General features: G+C 55.4%; 1 protein-coding gene across 3 annotated transcripts in view; it reads right to left on the reverse strand.

Moving 5' to 3' along the window:
- Nucleotides 1-23,600, reverse strand: part of AGAP3 (ArfGAP with GTPase domain, ankyrin repeat and PH domain 3) — a 116,394-nt gene that overhangs the window by 9,935 nt on the left and 82,859 nt on the right. For all 3 annotated transcript variants that reach the window (XM_068673041.1, XM_068673040.1, XM_068673039.1), the window contains 2 exons: nucleotides 8,350-8,523; nucleotides 4,506-4,667 (listed from right to left, as the gene is read on the reverse strand). In XM_068673041.1, the coding sequence (XP_068529142.1) occupies nucleotides 4,506-4,667; nucleotides 8,350-8,523 (336 nt within the window). The remainder of the gene's footprint in view (nucleotides 1-4,505; nucleotides 4,668-8,349; nucleotides 8,524-23,600) is intronic.

Genomic DNA, 23,600 nt, shown 5'->3' on the forward strand with positions numbered 1-23,600 from the left:
CGACAAGCCGCCAGGAGAGCCGCAGCAAGAACATTGCTATGGAGACCCCACAGCGCTTCTGTCCCAGTGCCCCCAGACCCCTGCAGGGCCCCAGGCTGAGCTGCAGCCTTCCCACCGCCCCGGGCTGCCCGCCCTGCCCACGGGGCTCTGTGTGGGGCAGCAGGGCTGGGGGGGCTCTGTGCTGTGACACCCACACAGACACCAACACAGCCGGGCAACAGAGAACACCTTCTGGGGCACCAGGCGTGTGTGTGCACGTGTGCGTGTGTGCACGGTGGGGACGGACAGAGAAGGCAGCCAAGCCAGGAAGGGACGATGCTCCTGGGGGATGCAGGGTACACCGGGGGTCGCCCCAGGGACCAGGGGTGTCATTGCTGGGTACCTGCTGCAGGGTGCGCAGGCAGCACCGTGGGGCTGAGCACCAGCAGGGCGACACAGCATGCGTATGTGCTGGGGACACCGGGACAGAGGGCACTGATGGCACGGCTTCATGGCGTGTGCTCACAGCAACAGACACCGGCGTGTTAGGGGTGCACCTACAAGGGTCTCCTGGGGGGCAACGCGGAGCCGTACAGGGCCCCAGGGACCCCAGGAGAGGGGCAGTGGAGGCAGGGATCGGCCATGGCCCGGCGATGCCCAGGCACAGGCTGTGTTCCTCCTGCCGGGATGGAGCAGGGGCTGTAACGAGCAGGAGAGACTTGTTAGCACTGAATTAAGAGGCTTGGCGGAAGGGAGCGCGGGTGACACAAGCTGTGTGGGGCAGGCGGGAGCTGAGCACTAGCAGCTGGAATCCCCAGCAATCTGCTAAGCGCAGCTCAGCCCCGCGCTCCCAGCTCGCCGAGATCGGCCTCCGACAGCCCCTGACAGTTGGTATTAATCACGCACATCGCCCCAACACAACTCTTTACTGGCCATCAATTTCCCGTGGGTTTTAAAACTAAAAAACAAAGACAAAACCGCGTCGTTTGGCCGCCACTGAGAAGCACATTAAGGGGCTGTCAGCTTCTCGCCATGCACCCTGCATCACTCTTTAAGCACATGAGAAGTTCATTATCCCCGGAGCTCTGGCAGCCATGGGGATGCTGGCGTAGGGAGCGTCGCGAAGGTGCTCCCGCCGTCAGACATGCTTGGTGGCTCCCGGGCCCCCCGCCCCACAAAAAGGGGCCGAGGTGCGGGGCACGGAGGCGGCTCGGCTGCAGGAGGGGCCCTGGGCTTGGCTGAGCCGGGCCGGGGCAGTGCTGGGGCAGCGCTGGGCTGTGGCTGCGAGGGGACCTCCCCAGCGGTCCCTGCAGCCCGACGCCACAACCCCGGTGACAGTGACGGTGACGAGCTCTTCCCCGGGGCTGCAGCGCTCCTGACAGCCTGACACCACGTTTGCCAGCCTGTGGGTGCTTCCTGACAGCCTGCGCCGCACTCCCGGGTTTGGTGACATCCCCGGCAGCCCAATACCACGCTTGCCATAGTTTGCTGATGCTCCCTAGCAGCCTGACACTGCGCTCTCTTTAACATGCGACCATGTAAAAAAGCAACAGCTCGTTTGATTTATGATACTTCAGAACAACTAAGATTCAATTGCTCCGCACGTCCCTGGCTCTGATTACCTCCTAAATGAGATAAACTGATGGCAATTTATCCCCAGACCTCACCAACTTTCCCAGGATGCTAACCCGAGTCGCTCGTGCCCTGCACACGCAGGTTTGGGCTGGGCCCACCCCAAGGCAGCCTGGCTGCAGCCCGAGCCGCCTGCCCCTCAGCTCTTGTGCCCAGGACAGCGCCGCCGGCCAGGCTGCGACAGCGAGCTGAGCCTGGCACCTGCCTGGCCCCTGGCATGGCCGTGAGGTCTCCTGGCAGGAGTTTTGGTCAGCCCCTGGAGGCAGTGACTGATCCCTGCACTGGCACGGTGCTGGGGCAGGCTCCTGGGGCGTCCTGCTGTCCCCCGGGCTGTTCCCCATGTCCCTCCCAGGGTGGCATTCCTACCAGCACTGTCCCTGCCGCAGCACCACGAGAACCGGAGGGGTGCCCGCGTGTGCCAGGCTGACCACGGAGTGTGGCAGCCCTGCTCTTTGCACAGCAGTTCTCGCACTTTCACCCTGGTGACTGTGTGAAAGCAAAAAGCTCAGCTGATCCTGCTGGGAAAAAAACTGCTGGTAAATGTTCAAAAGCAGCTAAAAAAAGATTCAGTGAAGAATCAGACGTACTTGTGGACACCAGCCCATGGCATAAGTCATTGATCATGCCCGTGATGTGGGCATGCCTCTGCCATGCATGGTGATTCCTCGCAGCCACGTCCTCACCGCTCCCTCCCCATCGCCGTGCTGCAGCACGCTCAGCAGCCCCTGCCACGCGTCCCAGCAGGTCCCTGGGCAGGTCCCTGGGCAGGTCTCTCTCCTGCTCCCTGTTCTGGTGCCAGAGGCTTCTGGCAGGAGCAGCGCGAGGTGTGCGCGGTGACAAATGAGGTGAGGTAACTGACACTTCACTGGGAAATGACGTTCCGTGTTGATAAATGTGAGGTAGAGCACATTGTAGGGAAAAAATACATCACTCCAACGCATGGCAGGGTTCTAAATGAGCAACCCCAGACAGGGCCTGGGTATCACTGCCCAGCACAACGCCGTGGTCAAGGACCGGGACAGGGAGTAGCAGAAGACATCCCAATGCCCTCGGACACGTTACGTGGCACGGCACCGTCACTACGTGCAGTCTCGGTCACTCCACGACCCAAGGACACTGACAAACGGGGAAGGAAAGCACAAGTGGGCATGTGTCTGAAATAAAACTTCCCGTGGAATGACAGAAAAACGGGGAAGGCTGGACTGGGCAGCCAAGGCAGGGGGCAACAATCAGCGGTCCTGATTACAGGGTCTGTATCACTGCCTTATAGAAGTGTACCTGTTTGTAATTACTTTCTCCACTAAGAAATTGTATTTCATTTTGTGTAACTTCACATCTCAGTCTCTGCACCTTCTTATGCCACTGCCAGCTGTGCCGAATGGACCCTCGGTACCAGACTTCTCTCTGGTAACACCAGTCCTTCACTTCTCAATCTTCTACCCAGCAAGCTGACTACTTTAATATGCACATCATAAATACATCAACCACCCCCAGCTGTATTTTGGGACCTTCTTTACAACTCTTTCCAGTATTTCCAAGCTCCCTTGTAGTACAAATTACGGGGTGAATCACAGCACTTTGACACACTTTCGTAGTCTCGTGCAGGTGTAAGACCATTGCCCACTGATATCCCACATTTCAGATATGTACAGAACACATCTCTCTGCTGGTCAAAGTACTGGACTGAGATCTGCAAACCGAGGACAGACCTGGGGAAGGGCAGTGAAACCTCTGAAGAGTCAACATCTATCCGTACTTTAAAAAGTATCAGCTTAACAACATGTAAGTACAAATCCTACTTCTTGCTCTCTGTGAGCTGCTCAGGCAGGATGTCTGAATCAACCACCACGAAGGGAAAGTCTTCTCTAAACTCGGCAGTTTTGAGGTGAAGCTCAACTACAACAGAAACTACTGACCAACAGAACTGCTGAACTCCCCTGCAGATCAGCACCACGATCTTTCTAGGAGGGAGAACTGATGAAGAGTTGTTCTAGCACAGGAAACCTGGACACTGCTTCCAGGCTGAGCTGTGATTTGGAGCAAGACGCCAGGACAGCTGCAGCGTGCGTTGTTAGACATAGGCTAGGCTCTGTTTTCTGTTTTGTTTTACAGTGGCCATTCGTTTCAAAACCTTGTACTTAATCCCTCTCCCCATCTTTAGCCATCCCAATTAAATCCTTATTTTGGTTTACTACAAAAGCATATTGGCTGCTGTGGGACACAGTGACTGAGGACAAAATTGAACCTTAAAGCCTGAGGACTGCATTTTCCACAGCACCTAACCATAGATGCAGGCTTTGGAGAACGTGGTTGCCAAGTTCTTCTCTACCTGGACAAATACGGATGACTTTTCACAAAGCTCCCTGCCAAGCTTCAAGTCCCTCTTCAGAAATCACAGAGATACCAACATTTCTCAGCAGAAATACCATCAGTAATTCTCACATAGGCAAAGCAACATATATATACTTCTTCAGCTGGTTTCCTGAAGCAGATGAACTTTTCCAAAAAACCCTCAGCTTGAGGCAGGTGGACAGCACAGGCCTTTTAAATGATGCAAGTGTGGCAAATTTACAGGCAAACCGTAACAGGCTTTATGGCAGAACCTGTCTGTACACCTTCAGCAGTTAAGCACACTTGAACTCTATGGTGTGCTCCCAGCTCTCCTACCACAGTTAGTAATTACTGCTGCCACTAAGAGTCTGTGCAGTCACAGGCACGATGGCAGTCCTGCAGGCACTGCAGGTGAGCAGCCCTGGGCAGATCAAGCAGAGCTGCTTGCTGCTCCCTGCCAAAGCACCAGCCAGCTCGGACTCGGAGTGCCCCGAGCCCCCCGCCAGGAGGTGTTGGTGCCCAACGCACTGAGCTGCCCCCGGGGAGCAGAGCGCCTCGCCTACCTTCTGCTGCTGTGCTGGGGCCATCGGGCCGCGTGGTCCCTGTGCTCTTTTTCCTGCGATGCTTCTTCCTGTTCGCATGCGGTGATGGAGGCGGCTCCAGCTTGGGGCTGGCAGCGTTGGAAATGTTCGGGCTGGAGCTGAGAGAATCGGCGGTGCCGTTAGCTGGGGACAAAGACAAAGAAAGTCACGTACAGCGAGACAGGGGCAGCCCGCTCCTCCCAGAGACAAGCAAGTGTCCTGGACACAGTGACAGTGCTCTGCAGGGCTCAAAACCACCCGGCCCCAAAAGGCAGGGCAGGAGCCACACACAGCCCTGCGGCAGGAGCAGCTCCAGCAGCCGGCCCAGCTCGGGGCCAGCAGGGTCCCTCTGCAGGGTCAGCCCGGAGCTGCTCTGCACAGGGACTCAGCTGGGACGGGCAAGACGGGGACAGCGCTGGCACCAATGTGTTTGGGGCAGGCCCCCCAGGGGCAGCCAGACCGGGCACGCCGGCCAGCGCATTACCAGTGCCACGGCGCAGCGGCAGCACCCGCTGGGCGATGCCTGCACCCTGGGAAGGGGCAGCCCGGGAGGTGCTCGGGGCCCTCCAGGTGCAGACACAGCCCCGGGACTCACACCAGTGCTGTGGGAGCAGCGGTCCCCCCAGCACCGCTCCGCCAGACGGGGTGACTGGGGTTGCCACACTCAGGAACCTAAGCATGATGGTCTCAATAGGCTTCCGATACGGAGCTGAAGAAGCTGCATCCCCAGCAGCAACGCACCAAATTTATCCTCAATCATACTGTTCCTTACAATTAATAGCAGAATTAGAAACAATCAGGGAGCTGCCTAATTACTGTCAATTAGAGCGCGCTAATCAAGCTCCGATCACACACACACACGCTGCCGCTGCACTCACCATTAAATGTCAAATTTCATTAGAGACCAGCAACAAAATCAAAAGCCTGACATTCAATTTCAGCAGCACACACAGCGCAGGCTTCCAATCAGCATAAAAATGCAGACTCCGGGGAAGGCAACGAGGCGCAGGAGCCCTTGCTGCACTGTTAACCCTCTCCGAAATGCACTCCTGTCTCTCCAGCATCCACCTGCCCCCGGGGCACGTCTGGACACCCTGCTCCCATCCCGCCTCCGTCCTGGGCAGCTCTCTACCATAACCCGGCATCTCCCATCAAGTCCCAACCTCCCATTCCCACTTTTGATGGCACCTGAAAGGAAGAAAGCAATCACGGTGGCTAACAAGGGCAGCATCCTCTAGCAGCGGGGCTTGGCAAGCCCTTGTGCCACTCCAGCCTTGCCTCCGCTCTCCGTTTTCAGCCCGGTTCAGCCAGGCTGGCTCCCAGGGACTTGGTCCATCTCTCTGCAGTGAGCTGAAAGCCCAGCAGTGGGGCAGAGAGGGCTACAGATAGTCAGGAGCTGCCCCATGCTGAGGTCTGGGTGCAGCCGCTGCCCCCCTCACACGGCTGGGAGAGGATGTGGTGTCAGAGCTTTTCCATCTCTGGTTTCTGCTGGATTTGACACACACTATCAGGGTGTTTCTGTTATTTATCCACAGGGAAATAGCTCACCCTTGACAATTAAGAGAGAGAAATCTAATAAAACCAGAGTTCCTTTTATAAATATGTATTGCTGATGCTGTTCAGCAGGACTGTGTGTGGAGCAGGTGTGAGGCACCTTCATCTCCCAGCCTGGATGTCAAAGGGGACCTGAACTTTCTTGTCTGAGGCTACCCGTGGTGCATCCAGCCTGACTCTGCTGCCCACCTGCTCACGACACCCCTGGGCCAAACCGTGCACCACGGGCACCCTGCCCCCCTCCAGGCTTCCCATGAAGGTCCTTCTGCAGCTTCCACTAATGCGCCTGCAGGCTGCAACGAGCCTGACACCTCCCACGCCCCTGCTCTTCTTACAGCCCAGCAGCTGAAGCCAAAAAGCTGGGGGCTGGGGGCTGCCAGGGCCCGCGGCAGGGGAAGGGGCAGAAGGAAACGTGCACCCTCCAGATCAGAAATGGATCTCTCCCCAGCAGGACAGCAGCGAGCTGCACCAACCCACCCTAGGGCTTCCAGGCACCCATCTCACCACGGGAACCCCTCCGTGTGCACAAGCAGCACCCTCCTGGTTCCTCTCTCCAAACCAGCTGCCTTACGGCAGCCCCGGGTCCCCCCAGGTGGGCTGCAGAGGCCGCCCGATAAAGGACAAACAAGGACTGCACCAGGGCACGTCTGCGCTGACCTCTACATCTGCCATCAGCCTGCCATGGTGTGAGAGGAGGAGGCAGCACATCTCGAGGAGCAGGCAGCCCACACCCTCTGCATGCACCCAGGAACCTCTCTGACTCTGAGCAGAGAAGTGTTCCTCAGAGTCAGGAGCTGTGAGCAGATGCTGATGCTGCCCCAGGAGGTTCCCAGGACAGCTGGGCACATCGCTCCTCGTACCTGCGGCCCCTTCAGCACAGCTCAGCCAGTGACACCCCTGGGTGGCTACCACAGAGCAGGGCAGGGCGAGCCTGGCCCTGGGGCACAGCAGGGCACAGCAGGACCCACGCAGAGCGGTCAAGAGGCCACCAGAGCTCGAGGCACAATTAGCAGGAGTTTGCATTTCACCCCTCTGCGTCACGGGAAGAGGTGGCAGCATCTCAGCTCTGTGTGTGCCCATCAGTGGCTGCTTTGCATGAAACAGGCAGCTTGCTCTGGGGATGGGGAGCAGAGGCTGGCTCGCGGTTCTCTGACACCCCAGAGAGAGCAAGGGTGAGCAGAACGCAGAGCGCAGCCCTGCGGGGCCCTGCCGTGGGGCTCAGGCCGTGGGGTGCCCCGTGTCCCTGCCCATGGGGGGGGCTGTGCCCCTTCCCAGAGCAGCGCAGGGAGCAGCCCCCCCCTGCACCCCACTCCTCGGGCGCTGGAGGAGCGGCGGCGGCCCGGCTGCGCCCCGTGTCCGAGGCGAGGGGCGGGGGGGCTGGCGGCACATTAATGCTCAGAGCTGCGCCCTTCCGCTCCCGTCGCCTGCGCTGCCCCATCAGCAGTAACAGTCTGATTAATTCGCTTCCAGCAGGGAGCTGATGGGGCCAATGATGGAGCCGCTGCATCAGGCGCGCTGAAATTGAGCCTCCTCAGCTGCAAATGGCGCCCGCACAGTCGGACTCCGGTAATGATCATAAAGAGGCTCTCTTTAAACTGCGAAAGCCCCTGGGACCGAGCGGGGGGGCGGCTGCCGCGCTAATGAGAACTACAAGGGGCGAGCAGGCATGGAAATGGCTCCTCCACTCTTGATGTGCATTTAACTGCTTTTTTAGTGCGGCGGCAGAGCCAGGAACGAAGGAGTGATGAATGCAGCACAAAAGCATTTATTTTCCAATTCGGCAAAGTGGCTACGTTGGGAAATGTATGAATTATTTTAATTCACTCAACTGTCCTGAAACATCACAGAGAGCGAGTGAGCGTGGGGGGAGGGGGCGGGACGCGCTCAGTGTGTGCACAAGAGACAGGAATTACTCCGATTCGTTCAACTGCCCCAAAACCTGGCGGAGGGGGATGCTGACGAGGAGCGGAGATGGGGGAAAGCGATGGTTTCTCCTTGCACAGTGAGGCAAGACGGGGGCAGGCAAAGGAAAGCGGTCAGAGCAGTCCTGCCGCGAAGGAGAGGTCCCTCCTTCACCATGCCCTGCGGGAGGGCTTCTCCTTGCAGCCTGGATGCTGCCGGCTGACCCTCATGGTGCTGGGACAGTCCCAGCAAGCTCCCAAAGGCTGCATCTGACACCCCTGCACAACCCCCGGGCTCAGGACTGCCCCGTCACCTGAACAACCCTCCCCGCCTGCTGCAGCCGAGGGAACGGGGCAGGGGTGCTACTTACAGGGGTTGGGGCAGCTGCCGGGGATGGCCACGGCCTCGTTCCACTGGTCCGCGCTGGAGACGGAGTAGGAGCGCTGGTGCATGCCGTCAGGCTTCGAGCTGAAGCCCACCAGGTTGATGCCGCTGATGGAGCGCTCCGAGTGCAGGGAGGTGCTGCTGGTGGAGTGGGGAGCACCTGCAAGAGAGCCACGAGGTTAGCACAGACCAGCTGCTGTTCTGGAAGGACACCATGGAAGAAGGCAGAGCTGTCCTGCACCCGATGTGACATGTCCCCAGGTGGCCCTGTGTGACAGGCTCTGTCTGGCTCATCTCTACCAAGTGGTGCCAGAGGTGCCAGGGGCACTGCCCAGCACACAGCACTTCTCAGAGGGACACCCAAGCCAGCGGATCCCACCTCAGGGTTAGGGTTACCTAACATTGCTGGTTCCTTACGTAGGGTTACCTACATTGCTGGGACACGCAGCCAGGCGTCCTGGCACGTAGCCTCCCCCTCCAGCCAGCTTTTGCAGTTGGAGTTCATCGGGTGCTTAAAATCTCCACTGTAGCCTCAGGCACCTGGCCAAACACCAGCCCACCCCACAGCCCATGTGCCTGTCCTCTCTCAGCTTCACTGCCTCCATGTCCCTAGAAAAAACCCTGCCTGGCTGGAGGCATCAGGGGTGAATGGAAAATCCCACGGAGGACATCAAAGGGACAAGCAGGGGAGCAGACATCTGTAGGGATCGCACATGGGAGCACCTCTTCCCACTGGCTAGAACCCCCCTGAGCTGCAGCTCAGGAGCTTGAACCCCCAGGAAAGGAATGTTTTGGGGACCACAGGCAGCCATAGAAGACAAGGTCACTCAGATTCAGAATGGGTCAAATGTTTCCGGATTACAACATCCACAATTTCTAAGGTATTGCACAGAGATACCCCTGCTGTTGAGGCTGCAGGCAATCTGTCTGGGAGGAAGGCTCTGCCCCAGGGGGACTGATCCAAACCTGCCAACTGCAAGCACTTTCCTAAACCTTACCCCTCCTCCCGCATTCAGCTCCAGCCACTGCCAGAACAAGCGCTCTGGGAGCTTGGGGCGAGTGAACCGTCCCTTTTGTCCCTTTCCCTGTGCTGACACTACCTGTCCTCTGTCCTCCTCCCATGCCTGCAGGTGCAGGTGCTGAGCTGGGGCTCCCAGCCCAGCCCTTGTGGCTACGGGCGAGGGCAGGACCGAGGGCAGGACCGAGGGCAGGACCGAGGGCAGGACCGAGGGCAGGATGTGCTGAGCAGCTTCGGCTGCGGAGCCCAGCAGGTGAGGAGAGCCCGCAGCCTGCTGCTGCTACCAGGCTGGTGTTTAAATGGGAGCCAGTCACAGGAGCAGGCTGGAGGGCAGCAGATGAATCCTTGTGTGAGCAGATCCCTGGCTGGATCTGCTACAGCCAGGGTAGCTCATTCAACCCAGCCTGTGTCATGTAAAGTCAGCTTCATTCTGTCCTCCAGCACCTCAGGGCAGGACCTTCCAAAAAGAGCAGGGCACTGTAAACTCCCCATGTGCTGCCCCAGGTTCTGTCATGTTACTGTACAAAAAGCTATGTTGCTGTTGTGTTATGTCATTGCACAAGAAGTTATGTTTTCTGCCAATTCCACAAAAACCTAAAAAATGCGACTCGACTGTCACCAGTGCTAGAGCGCTGCCTGAGGCTGCGGAGCACAGAACTTCAGCTCGGGAGGCCCAGACCTCCCCTCACGGCGGGCACTGGCTGTGCTGGGTGGCCAGGGCACAGGCTGAAGGCAGGGTGACCCGGGACTGCAGCACCACTGCCACGCGTGCCCTTCGCTCACTGCACGCAGGGCAAGGCGGGTGCTCCTGCCCTCTTCTCTGGCGCTCCTCATTGCACAGCACAGGGGCTGTCTGCCCTGCCGGGGGTCCCAGAACCCCGCCGAGGGTCCCAGCACCCCGCAGTGCTGGCACGAGGCCGTGGGGCTGGGTGCCCGTGGCCCCGAGCCACCCAAGCGCGGTGCCGCCGCCTTGCCCGCCTCCAGCCCCGCTGCTGCACGCTCCCCCTCCCTCCCTTGTTCAGCGCCACAGAAACACGTGTAAAACCATGACACTGACTTTGCCTCTAATTAGCCCTTAATTTACAAGACACACTCGGAAGGGTAATTAGCTGGCGCTCTGCTCCTGACTGCCGCATCCATCTCCTCTTGCCTCCTCGTGGGAGGGAGCCTGCTGCCACTGGAGCAGGGACAAGGCTGCTCTCCTGGGACCAGGAGGGGCTGGGTCCTGGGAACCAGGCTGCTGGGATGGGCTGGGACGGGACAGGGAGAGAAATAGGGAAGGAGAGGGGAGGGGAGGGGAGGGGAGGGGAGGGGAGGGGAGGGGAGGGGAGGGGAGGGGAGGGGAGGGGAGGGACAGGCTGCCCCACATTTCAGACCGTGCTGGCCACCCCTGTGCCAGGCTGCACGAAGAGCATGGTGTGCATTGCACAGCCAGGGAGGGGAGGGAGGCAAACATCGGGGTGCCGCAGAGGGAAGAACCCTGCAGAGCCCCGGCGTGCCCCGATTTGCTCCCTGAGCACCGGGAGCACTCCCCACTGCAGGCACGTGCCCTTCCACGCAGCACTGGGCTCACGGTGCCCCTGTCCTGACCACAACTGGGGACATGTCACCCACCACCATGGCCAAGCCTCCCTCCAAACGCATCCCATGGTGGGTGAGGACAGGCACAGAAGAGCGCTGACAGCGGGGAGCGCCCTGCTTGCCAGTGGCCACCCCTGAGCAAACCACGTTGCTGGGGCAAGCAGCCACAGCTGCGGTGTGACCCGTGCCAGGCCCGCAGGACACGAAGCGTGTGCAGATGAAGACGTGTGGGAAACCCAATGATGCGCCCGGAGCCTGCACCCAGCATCAGACGCCCAGATCTGCTGCCTGCCTTGCCAGCAGCATGTCTCACGAAGGCACAAAGCTAATTTGAAAATTTAATTTTGCGATGCCACGGTGCTGCTATGACTTCCAGGTACAGCATCCATCAAGCTCTGCAGTCTCTGCAGGGGATGCCTGAGCTTTCCACCAGGTGCCTGGACTCACCCAGCTGCAGAGGGCTGTCCTCGCAGCTCGGCTGCTCCCTCGGTTTGCTGACCTCTCGGCCGCCAAACTCCAACTTGTCTCAAGGATCTGCGAGTCGGTCCCAGCAAGCCTAGAGCTCTCCAAAATCACACTCTTTGAAAGTGACACCACCAGCAGTTGCATGACAAGCTCCTTTTAAATCAGTCAAGTGAAGTGAAAGGTAAATAAAAGGGCTACATGTAAAATACTAACTGCGTCTCTGAGCCAAAGTCCCGGGAACTGAACTCTCCGTGACCCTGCCTACAGTCCCTCAAGCAAAGCTCTTCCAATCGCTGTTTCCTCAAAATTCAAAAAAAAAAAAAAAAAAAGCCTAATGGATGACATAGCAGTAAACGGAAAATGACCTAAAAACTGAACATCATTTTTCACAGTGTGGAGCATGGCAGATGGGCAGCCTCAGTAAAACATTAGTTCAGTGCAAACTGGAAATTCTTCATTAAGGTGCAGACACAGAGAACTGAGGGAAGGTGAGTTAGCACAAATGGGTGCTGCCAGTTGCGAAGGAGATACTTGCAGAGTCACTTTGGACAAATCTCATTTCATTTTTTCAACAGTGATCTGGCAAAATAATGCACAAGTTCTGGTGAAATTTGATGGTGACATTATGTTGGAAGCACTCCCAGGACCAAAAAGATGAGGATATAATGCAGGATTTTGAAAAGTGAGCTAACAAAAACACAACAAAATGTATTTAGTACAAAGAGCAGAGATATGCACCCCAGAACTAACAGGCCTGATGCAGAAAAGCCTGGGAAATATGTACTGGTTTCCACGGGATTTGTATCACACCTTGGTGGCAAGAACATCTGCACTGGGCTGGGCTTCCTGACTGACAGCACCGGAGCAGGAAGAATTCTGCGAGCACCACCTACACCTCACCGAGATCCTCAGGCACAACCTACCACCTTGGGAAAAAAATAATTCAAGCTGCAACAGGTACAAACAGCAAAAGTGACTTTCCTTTCCTTCTGACTCTTGTAGCCTACCTGCCCACATCCTACCTCCTCCTGTCCTGCTCTGCTACAGGCTGCCAGCAGAAACAGCACAAAACAGACGGACACGCCAAGTCACTTATTTTTTAAGAGGAGTAACATTGAAATACCTACAATCTTGATAGCCTCACTCAGGGAAGGACGACATACTTATCTTCCTTGAAATACAACCATGTGAGCAGCATGGAAGAAACCAAGCCGTGACCCACCAGCTCCACCTCCACCACTATCCAACACCCACTCCTGAGTAAGCTCAGAGTGAGCCACATCACGGACTCACAGAACTGTTGATGCTGTCAGGGCCCTTGGGGTCCCCCTGGTCCCAGGGGTGCCCAGCCCCAGGGGCAGGCACTGCTGGAGCTGTGCAGGGAGCAGCCCCCAGCCCCTGGGGGCAGCCTGGGCCAGGGCTCCGGCCCCCACCCAGCACGGCCGTGCTGCTTGGGGCAGGGGGAGCCTCCCGGGCTCCAGGCTGGGCCCGGGGCCTCTCGGCACCTCCCTGCAGGTGCTGCCGGCCATGGCTGGGATCCCCCAGAGCTTTCTCTGCTCCAGGCTGAGCAGCCCCAGCTCTCCCGGCTTCTCCTCACAAGCAGAGGGGCTCCAGGCCCTGCGGCATCTTCCCAGCCCCACACCGGGCTCTCCCCAGTGCGTCCAGGTCCCTCCTGCACTGGGGACCCAGCACCAGACCTCGCACCCCAGGGGTGTCTCACCAGCATGGAGCTGAGGGGCAGGATCCCCTCTGGGGCAGGGTCCCCTCCCTCTGCCTGCTGGCAGTGCTGGGCCCCAGGCAGCCCGGGGCTCCCTCGGCCTTCCTTGCCCAGTGCTGGTCGCTGGCTCCTGTCAGCATGTACCGTGAAATCTGAAGGCGCAGCCCTCTGACCCGGTCACTGCTGTCTGGAGAGAGCTTCACTCTGTTCCTGTGCCGGAGCCGTGTTCTGGCCCTGCACAATTAGTCATGGATGGGGTCATCATCTTTGCCTAAGCAGGAGACTGGGCCTCATCCTGCGGATATAGCTTGGCCTCAGTTCTGTGCGCGTTCATCATGTCTCAGCTGGATTATCCCAAAGCGCTATTTATCTGTGTGTGAAGTCACCACCAGCACTGGCTGATGCCATGGTGGCAGCTGGTTTTGGCCATTTCTGCAGCGAAGCCGGGAGGCTGTCCGGACACCCCATCTTAGCTCAGCCTGCTGGTATGCTCTGCTGCCCCCAGAAACACAAACCCGCTGATCCCCTGACACCCCCACCCAGGGACTAGGCCACGGCCGGCTGGTTGCTTGTGGTTATGTTTTAGGGGGACCCCCCAGTTCTCCTGGGCTGACGTGATGAGTGGTGGCTGTGGTGTGCAGGAAGGGTTTGTTCGGGGGGCCTCGGGGGGCCCGGGTGTGGTACAAAGTGAAAGCAGCACGAGCAGGGCAGCAGCTCGGGGAGTCCCCTCGCTCTACGGCCAAGTACAGCACAGGCCTTGGCCCTGCTCTGGCACAGGGAGAGGGACGCCTCCTCCACGCACCACAAAGAGGCAGCTTTGCAGCAGAGGCTGCAGGCCATAAGGTGTGAGATGGTGATGGAGATGTCCCAGGGAGGGCACCCTGGCGCTGAGCAGACCTCACTTTGTGTTGCCCTGCAACAGGCTAATGGCACTCTCGGCACACCACTAGGAGCTATCTGCCAAACCCTGTCCAAAAGGCCAACCGTTACCACCTCCCATTAAATAAAACTTCAAGGTACTTGTTGCCAAGTGATCATCATTTATCCTCCCTAAAAGCTAGAATTACTGAAAGTCACACATGTGTAATGACTCTCAGGGATTCTGTCGGTGTCTGCAGCCAGAGCACGTCCCAGAGCCTGCCCAGGAGCCACGTGCGTGGTACAGCCGCAGAAGCCCTGCACTCCAAGCAGGGGGCTGGATGGAAACCCACCTCCAGCTGGTGGGAAACTCCTCGGTTCCTAGAGGCCAACTGGTTCTTGAGGGGAAGCAAAAGCCAATGAGCCTAGTTAGGCTGCCTGCCTGTGAAATCCCTGCTGGTAAGGACATAATTCACCGCTTCCCATCAATGGGCGGTCAGCTGCCACGCGCGCAGGAATGCAGCTATCCTGGGAGCACCCCACGGCTGCCTTTCTCAAAGCTGCCCCCACCCCTCCAGTGCACGTCCAGAGCCAGAAGCATCCACATCAGGTTGGTTTTGTGAACCACGCAGTGCCTGCTGCTTTCAGTTCCTTCCTCTTGAACTATTCCTATCGGTAACAAGACTGAAACACACCAAGATACAGACATGTCATTTGAAAGACTCAACAGCAAGGTCTTCTTGGGAGGTGGCCACAACGCCAAGCAAGCACCTAGACAGCCCCACGAGCCTGGTGGGACATGATCTGGGATGACAGATGTCCTTCCCAGTTCTGCCAACAGCGAATGTCTGTGTGAAATCACTGATCCAAACTGCAGGCAACTGAGGTTTCCCAGCCCTGCTTCGTAGCAAGGCCATCAGGATCTGCCAGCTTGCACACAGTGGGAGCCACTGCCTTTCACTGGGCCTCACAGATGCTCTGACACAAGCGGAATCTCCCTCCTTTCTTAGCGAAGTCTTTGGAGAGCACATTTTTGGACATATGTATGTGGTAAGGGGTTATGTAACAGCCAGCTCCGACCAGTGCTGCCCTGTGCTGGGAGCAGCCGCCAGGAGGAACAGCTCTGCACAGCCCAGACGCCTCTGTGAGGACCTCACAGGCATGCGAGATCAGCCACAGCACCTCACACTGACACACCAAACTCATCTTTGGTTCAGATGGTGGCTGCTCCGTGTGCAGTCAGCAGGAACCCAGCAAACTGCAGAAGCCTGCAAGCAGGAATTAGCTGTGCCTGCTCCCCAAACCCCTCAGACCCCAGGAGTGCTCCATCAGCAGGGGAACGGTGGGCAGCTGCAGCAGCTCGGTCCTGCTCCAGCCCATGCCCTGCCCACACCAAGTGCCCAGCCACAGCTCACAGAGCCTGCGGGAGCACAACCAGGTACCCGTGGGCACCCCATGAACCCAGGTACATGTGGGCACCCCGTGAACCCAGGTACCCGTGGGCACCCCCTGAACCCAGCCTGGGCAGCAGCCGCACAGCACTGGGCAGCGCGGTCAGGAACAGCCAGGAGCAGACCTCGGCTGCCTGATCTTCTCTGCATAGCGTAAAATTGCATCACAAGTCTTCCATTAATTTACTCCTACAACATATCTTTTAGAAAATCTTCTCATCTTGATTATGATATTGTCAGTGACAGAGAAATCACAGTAACTCTTGATAAGTTGTTCCGATGGTTAATTACTCACACCGTTAAAATTTGCACCTTATTTCTAGTCTGAATCGTCTTGCTTCAGCTATCAGTCATTGGATCTCGGTATATTTTTATCTAATAAAGAGCTCTCTATTATCAAATTTTTGTTTCTATATAGGTACTTACAAACAGTGTTGAAATAATCTCTTAACCTTTTCGCTGATAAACTAAGCAAATAGAGCTCCTTGTTTTTTTCATTACAAGGTGCATTTTGCAAGCATTTCATTGTTTTTACAGATATTCTAAGCCTTTTCCAACCTATTGGTTTCAACCTCTTACTGTGAGCACCCAAAATCCATGAACTTTAGCCCTCTAGAAGCCCTCCCAATCCCCAAATATACAGTCACAATAAACATTTGAGAAAGACCTTGACCAGATTTTCTAAAATTCCTGAATTAAATAATTCACACTTGCTGATTCAAACATGTCTAAATCTCCTACCTGCTGTTTAATTTGCTTCCTAATTACAGTTGGAATATGAAGAATTCATCATTCTGTGATAAGATACATCATCTTGCCTCTTCCCACATACCAAACAGAAGTGTTTACTGAACGTGTTTTTTTTTTTTTCTTTATTACACGTTCTATTATCTCCATATAGTAATGAACCAACACTGTTTTTAGGATTCATTAGTTCCTAATAAACTTGAAAAAAACTTTTCACTGTTTTTAACTCTGCTGGTTATTTTTCTTGTAACCCTTGTGTGACCACCATAGTGTACGCTCCTGTAATCAGCAAGGAAGGGGGAAGGTGAGCTGAGAGAAGAGTTTCAAACACTAAATCCATCACTTAAACTCAGACGTTATTTAAGGTCTCCATGGAACATGCAAAAGATGAAGATTAAGAAGCTGGTAAGGCATGAACAGCGACTATTCTCATGATGCATGAGCTAAAAAATACCACAGCAGCCATCGCAATATTGAGGACAGGGCAGCCACTTCGGCAGAGGCCCACCAAGTCCAGGGAAGCCTCAAGTCCAAACGCGTCTGGCAGGGGACAGGGAGGTGCTGCTGCATTTCCGTGCTGCACCTCTGAGACCAGAAGAGGACAAAGCACAAGGAGGACACAGGAGCTGCTTTGAGCTCAGCATTTGGATCTGTGCTGGAGGTGGAGCCAAAATGCAAGGTTTGTCTTGTTGCAACTAACATGGCTATGGGAGAGGAGGAAAGCAGGCTTTCCCTCGAGGAGAAAGGCAGCAAAGATGACAAACCCAGGCAAAAGCCCCCACTCCAAGAAGCTCTTAGATGTGGTATGCAGTGTCAGCTTCCCCATCAGCCGAGGCACTGATACCCCCATGGAGAAACGGTGGAGAGCAGCACACAGCTGTGGGTTTGCTGGTATTCCTATCTCGGTGGTGACTTTGTTTCTGTGTTCCTAATGAAGAGCCCGATTTGCCAAATGTATCTAACCTCTTCCCTAAATCCAGCTGCTACTGAACGTAGTCGGGGATCTGGCCGGCACAAGGTGCACAACTTCTCTGCAAGCAATGAACCCAAATAAAATGGTGAAACAAACCTTTTGTGTGTCTGTAACCGGAGCAAGTCTGGGAACGTCAGGAGCTGGAATGCTTCCCACAAAGCCAAAAGGGTCACTTCGAGGGCTGCTCATAATTAATCACTTGTGGCGGATGTTAGTCTGCAGAGCTCTGGCAAAGGGCTAAATGGCAGGAAAGCCTCTACCCGTGGTTCCAGCTGGCCATGCAGGACCACACTTGTGTTATCAATTATCTACCTACTGCAGCTTCCAACTTCTACTCAATGCCTACTGATTACTTTATTATGCTGTTACTTTTATTGCTTTTTATATACATGCATATACAGATACACAGATGCATGAAATATTTTAGCACCATACAGCTTATTCCCTTCCACTTGCTTTTGTTCCTGTGCATTCTGTCACTATCTGGACAGAGGGAGAGTGAACAGTTCACATCTCCTCTTAACCTAGATTAGTATGTTCTTAAGCAGTGCAGCCTTTCTTTTAACTTTTTGGTAAATGTAAAATGTTCTTTTAAAACTCCTAATTATGCTCCACATTTTTTCTGTTTAAGTTCTTTCTCCCAAATGATCTGGCTCATAATTGCTTTCAGGGTTGTGAAATTGGCTCAGATAGATATTTCTGCGTGCATGCATGTATCTGTGTGTGTGTCTGCGTGTTCAGTACTCTATGTCTGATTTGAATTCTACTTTGCCTGAACACAGTACAACGGAGTCAAGGGTTACGTGTACCTAAGTCACTACTGATTTTTAGTTTTGTGATTTGTCCTCCGTGCCTGCTTAGGTAAGGGTAACTACAGCATTTTCCACAGGGGCTGCACTGGTTCTTTGAATCTGGGGGATTCAGAAAAGCTGAGGAGCCTCTTGTGTCTCTTGCCCAAGTCCTCCAGTGATATCACCGTGATAATGTAATTTACTCTCCAACATGTTTTAGTGAAACACTTCAGAAACTGTTTCTGAGACAAACAAACCAAAGTGCTGGGAATGAGAAACGGGGAGTGGATGAAAAAATCTTGCTTGTTTTGGTTCTCTCTTCTGGTCTGTTAATATGACCAGAGGTGTCACTCATTCTCTGTGTAAACCTGAAATCATAAGCTACAGAGAATGTATGTACAAGTAACACTGCTTAAAACACAAAACAGAAGAAATGCTGTGCAGCTGAAAAGTCCAAAAGAGATCACCATGGCTGGGGTGGGAGGCTGACATTAATGACGAGTTGCAATGCTACAAATCACCATTTGCATTTACAGTCTGCAGCAGCAAGCTGAGTCTGGAATAAACCTCAGGTAAGGAGGGAAGCAAACCCCAAACTCTCTGGGTTTGCTGCAGAAGCGTGGACCTGCACAAACGTTGCTGTGAACGATGAAAAACCATCCCGAAGCATTTGCACACAGCTCACGAATGCCAGCAGCTGAAAAGACAATTTCAGCTTAAGCTAGAATTGCATTTTATTTTCTTACATAACTTCCATGTCTAAAGCTGTTTGCTCATAACATGTTTCATACACTCCTGCTTGTTTTGCCCACTGAGGCTAACACACAGTAACATCATGACCTGGCATGGACAGCATCATCAGAGACCATGAAGCTGCCTGTAGTGCTGCACAGGTCCCTAGGACCTGTGGCTGAAGGCTTCTCCCCACCAGACTGCGTAGAGCAAAGAGCACGGATCTACCCTGTGGCTCCAGGCAGAGCCTCAACAACAGGATTCATTCCTATGAAAAACTCTACTTTGAGCGAGCCCAGGATGGCAGCCCCTCTCCTGCGAGCAATGGGTTTTTGCACTGCCCCCCAGGGCACCTCCCTGCCCAGCACCAGGCACCAGGCTGTGTGCCCCTCAGGAAGAACTCTCTTCTTTGCAGCACAAGTGGGGCCTGTGTGGAAGCAAAAGAACTCTGGAAAAGGTCCTCGGTCCTCTATGGAAGAATACCAGCTACCCTGTTACCCCAGCCTTCCTTGGCAACACTGGGCAAGTTATTTATACTAAGATTTTCACAGGTGGCTACTAATTACACTCTCTTCATTTTTCCAGGTGCCCTGTGCAAGACCCCCCCAGCCAGATGTTCAGAAATGCAGAATGCTCATTGCTGCAACCGCAGCCGCCGGGTCTGGCTCGCTTCCCCTGCGCCACGAAGCCGTGTGCCCATCTGGCTTCCCTCGGCACTTCCACCGTCCCTGGGCAGGGCTCTGATCTCAGTGTTTTGTTTGCCCTCTTCTTTTCTCTTCCCTGTTCCTCTCCTCCTCACTTTCTCCGAGGCCTTCTTCCCTGCTCAGCTCCTTTAGTGTTCTAGCAAGTAATAAGTGTATCAAGTCCCAGTAATTATCTCTAATTAGGGTTAGTGATTATACTGTTGGGCTGGAGAAAATCAATCTCTGGTTTCCCGTCAGGGAGGGCAGAGCCGAGGTGGGGGGAGCAGGCACTGGCAGCCCCCCCCCCGTGCTCCCCTTCCCCCAGCTGCTCCCTGCCCGGGCTGCCGGCCCCTCTCATGCCCCCGGGGGAGGCAGCTGGGCACGGTCTCACCAGGACCAGGGGCAAACAGCCCCCCTGGCCCCCCGACGTGCTGCAGAGCCGGGCTGTGGTGGTGTCATGGGGCTGGATGCTCTCAGCAGCAGGGCCACCTCCGCAGCACAGGGCTGCAATCGCGGGCCCTTCCTGGGGGGACGGCGGAGCACCCAGATCAAGGTGCTGCACCTCCTCTGAGCACGGGTGATGGATGGAGCCCACCCAGCGATGCTCTGCGGCCTGAGCACGCCTGCCCTGCCTGCTCCTGGGGGCCAAAACTGCCGACTGTGTGCGAGTCACAGCAGGGCCAGGGCCTAAAGCTTGTCTGTGGTGAGCGATGGGCCCGACTGGAGCTGCAATACACCGCTTAGTGACTAAGAAGACTGGCCTTGCTGCAGGGCCTGTGTGAGCAGAAATGGGTGAGTAGGAACCTAGGGCTGACGAGGCAGGTGGCTGCGCAAACACCGCTGACCACCCAGCCCTGCACAGGTGCCCAGAGGTGGGCTGGTGGACTGGAGAATGAAAAAGAAAGGTTGGGTATGCTGGAGGACAGCTGTGGGTGAGGGTGAAAACTGGGAGAGGACTATCCAGAGTCTGTCACACATCAAAGAAGTGGCCTTTTGAGAGAGCTCACAGTGAGGAGGGTCCGGGATGCCCAGCCCAGCAAACATGGAAGGGGTTCTGGACAGAAACCTCTACAACTGGCAGGTCAAAATTGAGAACAGCAGCCAGATTTCTGGAAAATGAAGCCCAAAGCAAGAAGGTGCTGCCCTTCTCCCCATGCACAGAACCCTGGGCACGCACCAAGCAGGAGCTGAAACCTCACTTTCATGATAAGGAGACAGCTTTTACGGCTCCGAGAAATGGTGGGAGGGGGCAGCTCCGCTCCCAGGCCCAGTGCCAGGCTCACTGGCTCCACACACAAGCCATGCTCTGAGGAAAGGAGCACAGTGTCCTTATGGAAACCAAGAGCTGAAGCTCCTTAACACGCCGAAGCCAGTTGGGTAATCGTCTCCCTGCGAACGGTAACATCTTTGCGAATGTCTGCAGACTCCAGAAAGGCTGGAAAATGGTACAGCAGCAATAATTTGTCTGTGTGACTGAATAGGCTACCAGTATTTTCACCTCATAGTTGGAGTGCAGATAAAATGGCCTGCACATGTGATGAGGATGGGCCCCGGAGAACGCAGGCTGGCAGGCGAGGTGCTGCTGTGGCCTGTTTACAAGCCGGGTTTTCAGAACGGATCTCCTCTGAGCGGCTCCGTGCTGCTCTGCCTCAGATACACCCCCACCTCTCCTCTCCTGGCTGGTGCAAGAACAATCCAATTTGCACAACTCGGTAACAACTTTGCATATTCATGCAGAGTCCAGGATAACTCAGCTGAGAGCTCAGTGTGCCTTTCCACTTTACAACCAACAGATCAGCAGTCTCAGCTGATGTACCACAGCATGCCCCAATTCAGACCTGCGGTGCTGGTATACACCTTCACCATCTCAGATAAACCTCAAACACTTTGCTTATCTGACTCCATCGCTAGCAGAAAGCATTTCCTTCCTCCCACCAGGACAGAGTTAGTCTGGAAAAATCATCCAGCTGCCTACATACAGGCTAGAATGAGTCAGCTGACTGTCTGAAGGGAGACAAAACCATCCTAACCCTCAGGATGCGGTATGTTGCAGTGCCATAAATACGACTGCCACCGTGACGTGGCACATCTTGGTAGCACCCTGTGGCAGTGGCCTTGCTCAGCAATTTCAGCACGGCAAGGCACCGTCCCTCACCAGCGGGATGCAGGGCACAGGAGCTCGCTGCAGTGCCAGTGCTGCAGTGCCCCTCCGGGAAGCAGCAGCGCTCTGCACAACCATCCCTGCTCTGCGGATGGAAGAACCCAGAGCCAGCAGCAGTCTGCCAGTCACTTGGGAGTCCCCAACCAAGGGACAACCTGGGTCGCTGCTGCAAGGGGGCCATGGAGCCTGGCAGCCGGCGAGGTGGCCCACAAATGGCCAGCCTGCAGAGACAGGGCTGGCAGCAGCTGGCTGCTCTGCCCGGCATCCCCCTGCACGTCCAGGGCACGTGCTGCTGGGTGAGAGCTGGGGACGGGCCGGAGTTGGTGGTCTCTGTAAAACACACAGAAAATGAACACTTCTATGATGTATGGAATGCTGTCAGCCTCCACAGACCTGTCTCGTCCAGAAATCAGTTTCCTGCTGGAGGCTGTGCATGGGCAGACAGCACCAGCACCTTACAGCACCAGCACCTTACAGCACCAGCACCTTACCTGCAGCCACAGCTCAGCTCCTGCAGCAGCGAGGCTGAGCCCACAGCAGGCACCCTGCAGCAGGAGGTGTGGGAGATACCCTGCGTTCCCTGCACACCCAGGGGAGAGCTTGCAGAGGGCAGGAAGGGGGCACTGGATCAGGGCCACTCCATCAATCCTGCTCCGCCAGGAGCTCTGGTCCTGCTCTGGGAGCGATGGCCTCGGAGCCGTGTCAGCATCTAGCCCAGGCCAGGACAGCTCCCTGGGCTCAGGTGGCTGAGCAGTGGCTGAGCACACGACATGGATGCCTTCCAGGTGAAACAAAACGAGAATACGTGTTGTGGGATACAGCAGCACCCCACACCCACAGCAATGGGTGCAGTGCAGCCAGCACACCTTCACCCACTGCTGCTCCACAGCCCCTGTCCCACTGCCCACAGCACCGTGCAGCACTGCGACCAGGGTGACAGGGCAGTGAAGTACCCTCCAGTCCACAGGACCTCTGAAAAACGTCTTCTAGGATCAAGGTGCCCAGAAGAACAATGCAGAAGGCAGCAGGGAAAGCGGGGACAAACCCAAGGTTACGGAGCTGAATGCTTCCTTTGGGGACCTGGGATCTAATCCATACCCTGCTGCAAAAACCCCAGTGCTACTGTTCAAGTCACTTATACCAACACTTGTCAAAAACAGACACTAATAATGTGTTCCTCCTGTTCTGAGTGCCCAGGTGGGGACTCTGAGGACTGATAAACAGGAGCTCAGTGCTCAAAACCACACTCTGAAGGGCTGAAAAAAGACTAAGTTCCTGGGGATAGAATGGCAGCTCTTCTGCTCCAAACTTGGGGCACACAGTGGATGCTTTTGAGGATTTTGGGTTTGTCTTCTCTTTGCCTCAGTTCCCTTTCTCCAGGAAAAAATAATAACAGCTGAGAGATCAGAGTTACAACATTTGGAAACACAAATCCATCGTAACTCTAGCGTACGCTTAGAAAATCCAACCTCGAGCTGATCCAGCCCATCTCAGTCCTTTGTCTTCCACCAGCTGCAAGAACCGGGCATCAAGGTTTGTAGGACCTGCCCTGCCTCATGTAATCCCTTTGAGCTCCTGCCGGATTCCTCCTCTCCCTGTGAAGTCCAGGCAATCTAGCTTCTCTTCAATGCATAGCATTGAATGCAGTGGCTCCAACTTCACATTTTGGATGCATATCCTCCTACTTGAGGCAGCCAGATAAACATTCGTAAGGCGTTACCATCTGAATGCTATAGTGAATTTATAATATTTATAATATAAATATGAATTTGTAGTATTTTATACATGATTCATGATGAAATGTATTAATTACAGATAAATTCTACTGAATCCCTGATCTGTGCTTCATCCTCAGACTACAAACAACCCTTCAGCCCATTACTGGGAGGAACAAAGGTCCCACAGAGAGGGGCAGAGACAAGGAGAGGTAGGCACACGCTGTAAGAAGAAGCATGGAATGATTTCAAGGGCCCCACACAACAAATTCCTGTGTACCGCGCAGGGAACCGACCAGCTACAGGCTCTTGGGCAGTAAGCTCCTTCTGAAGACACCAGCCCTT

The sequence above is a fragment of the Anas acuta genome, chromosome 2, assembly GCF_963932015.1.
Source record: "Anas acuta chromosome 2, bAnaAcu1.1, whole genome shotgun sequence".
Taxonomy (NCBI): domain Eukaryota; kingdom Metazoa; phylum Chordata; class Aves; order Anseriformes; family Anatidae; genus Anas; species Anas acuta.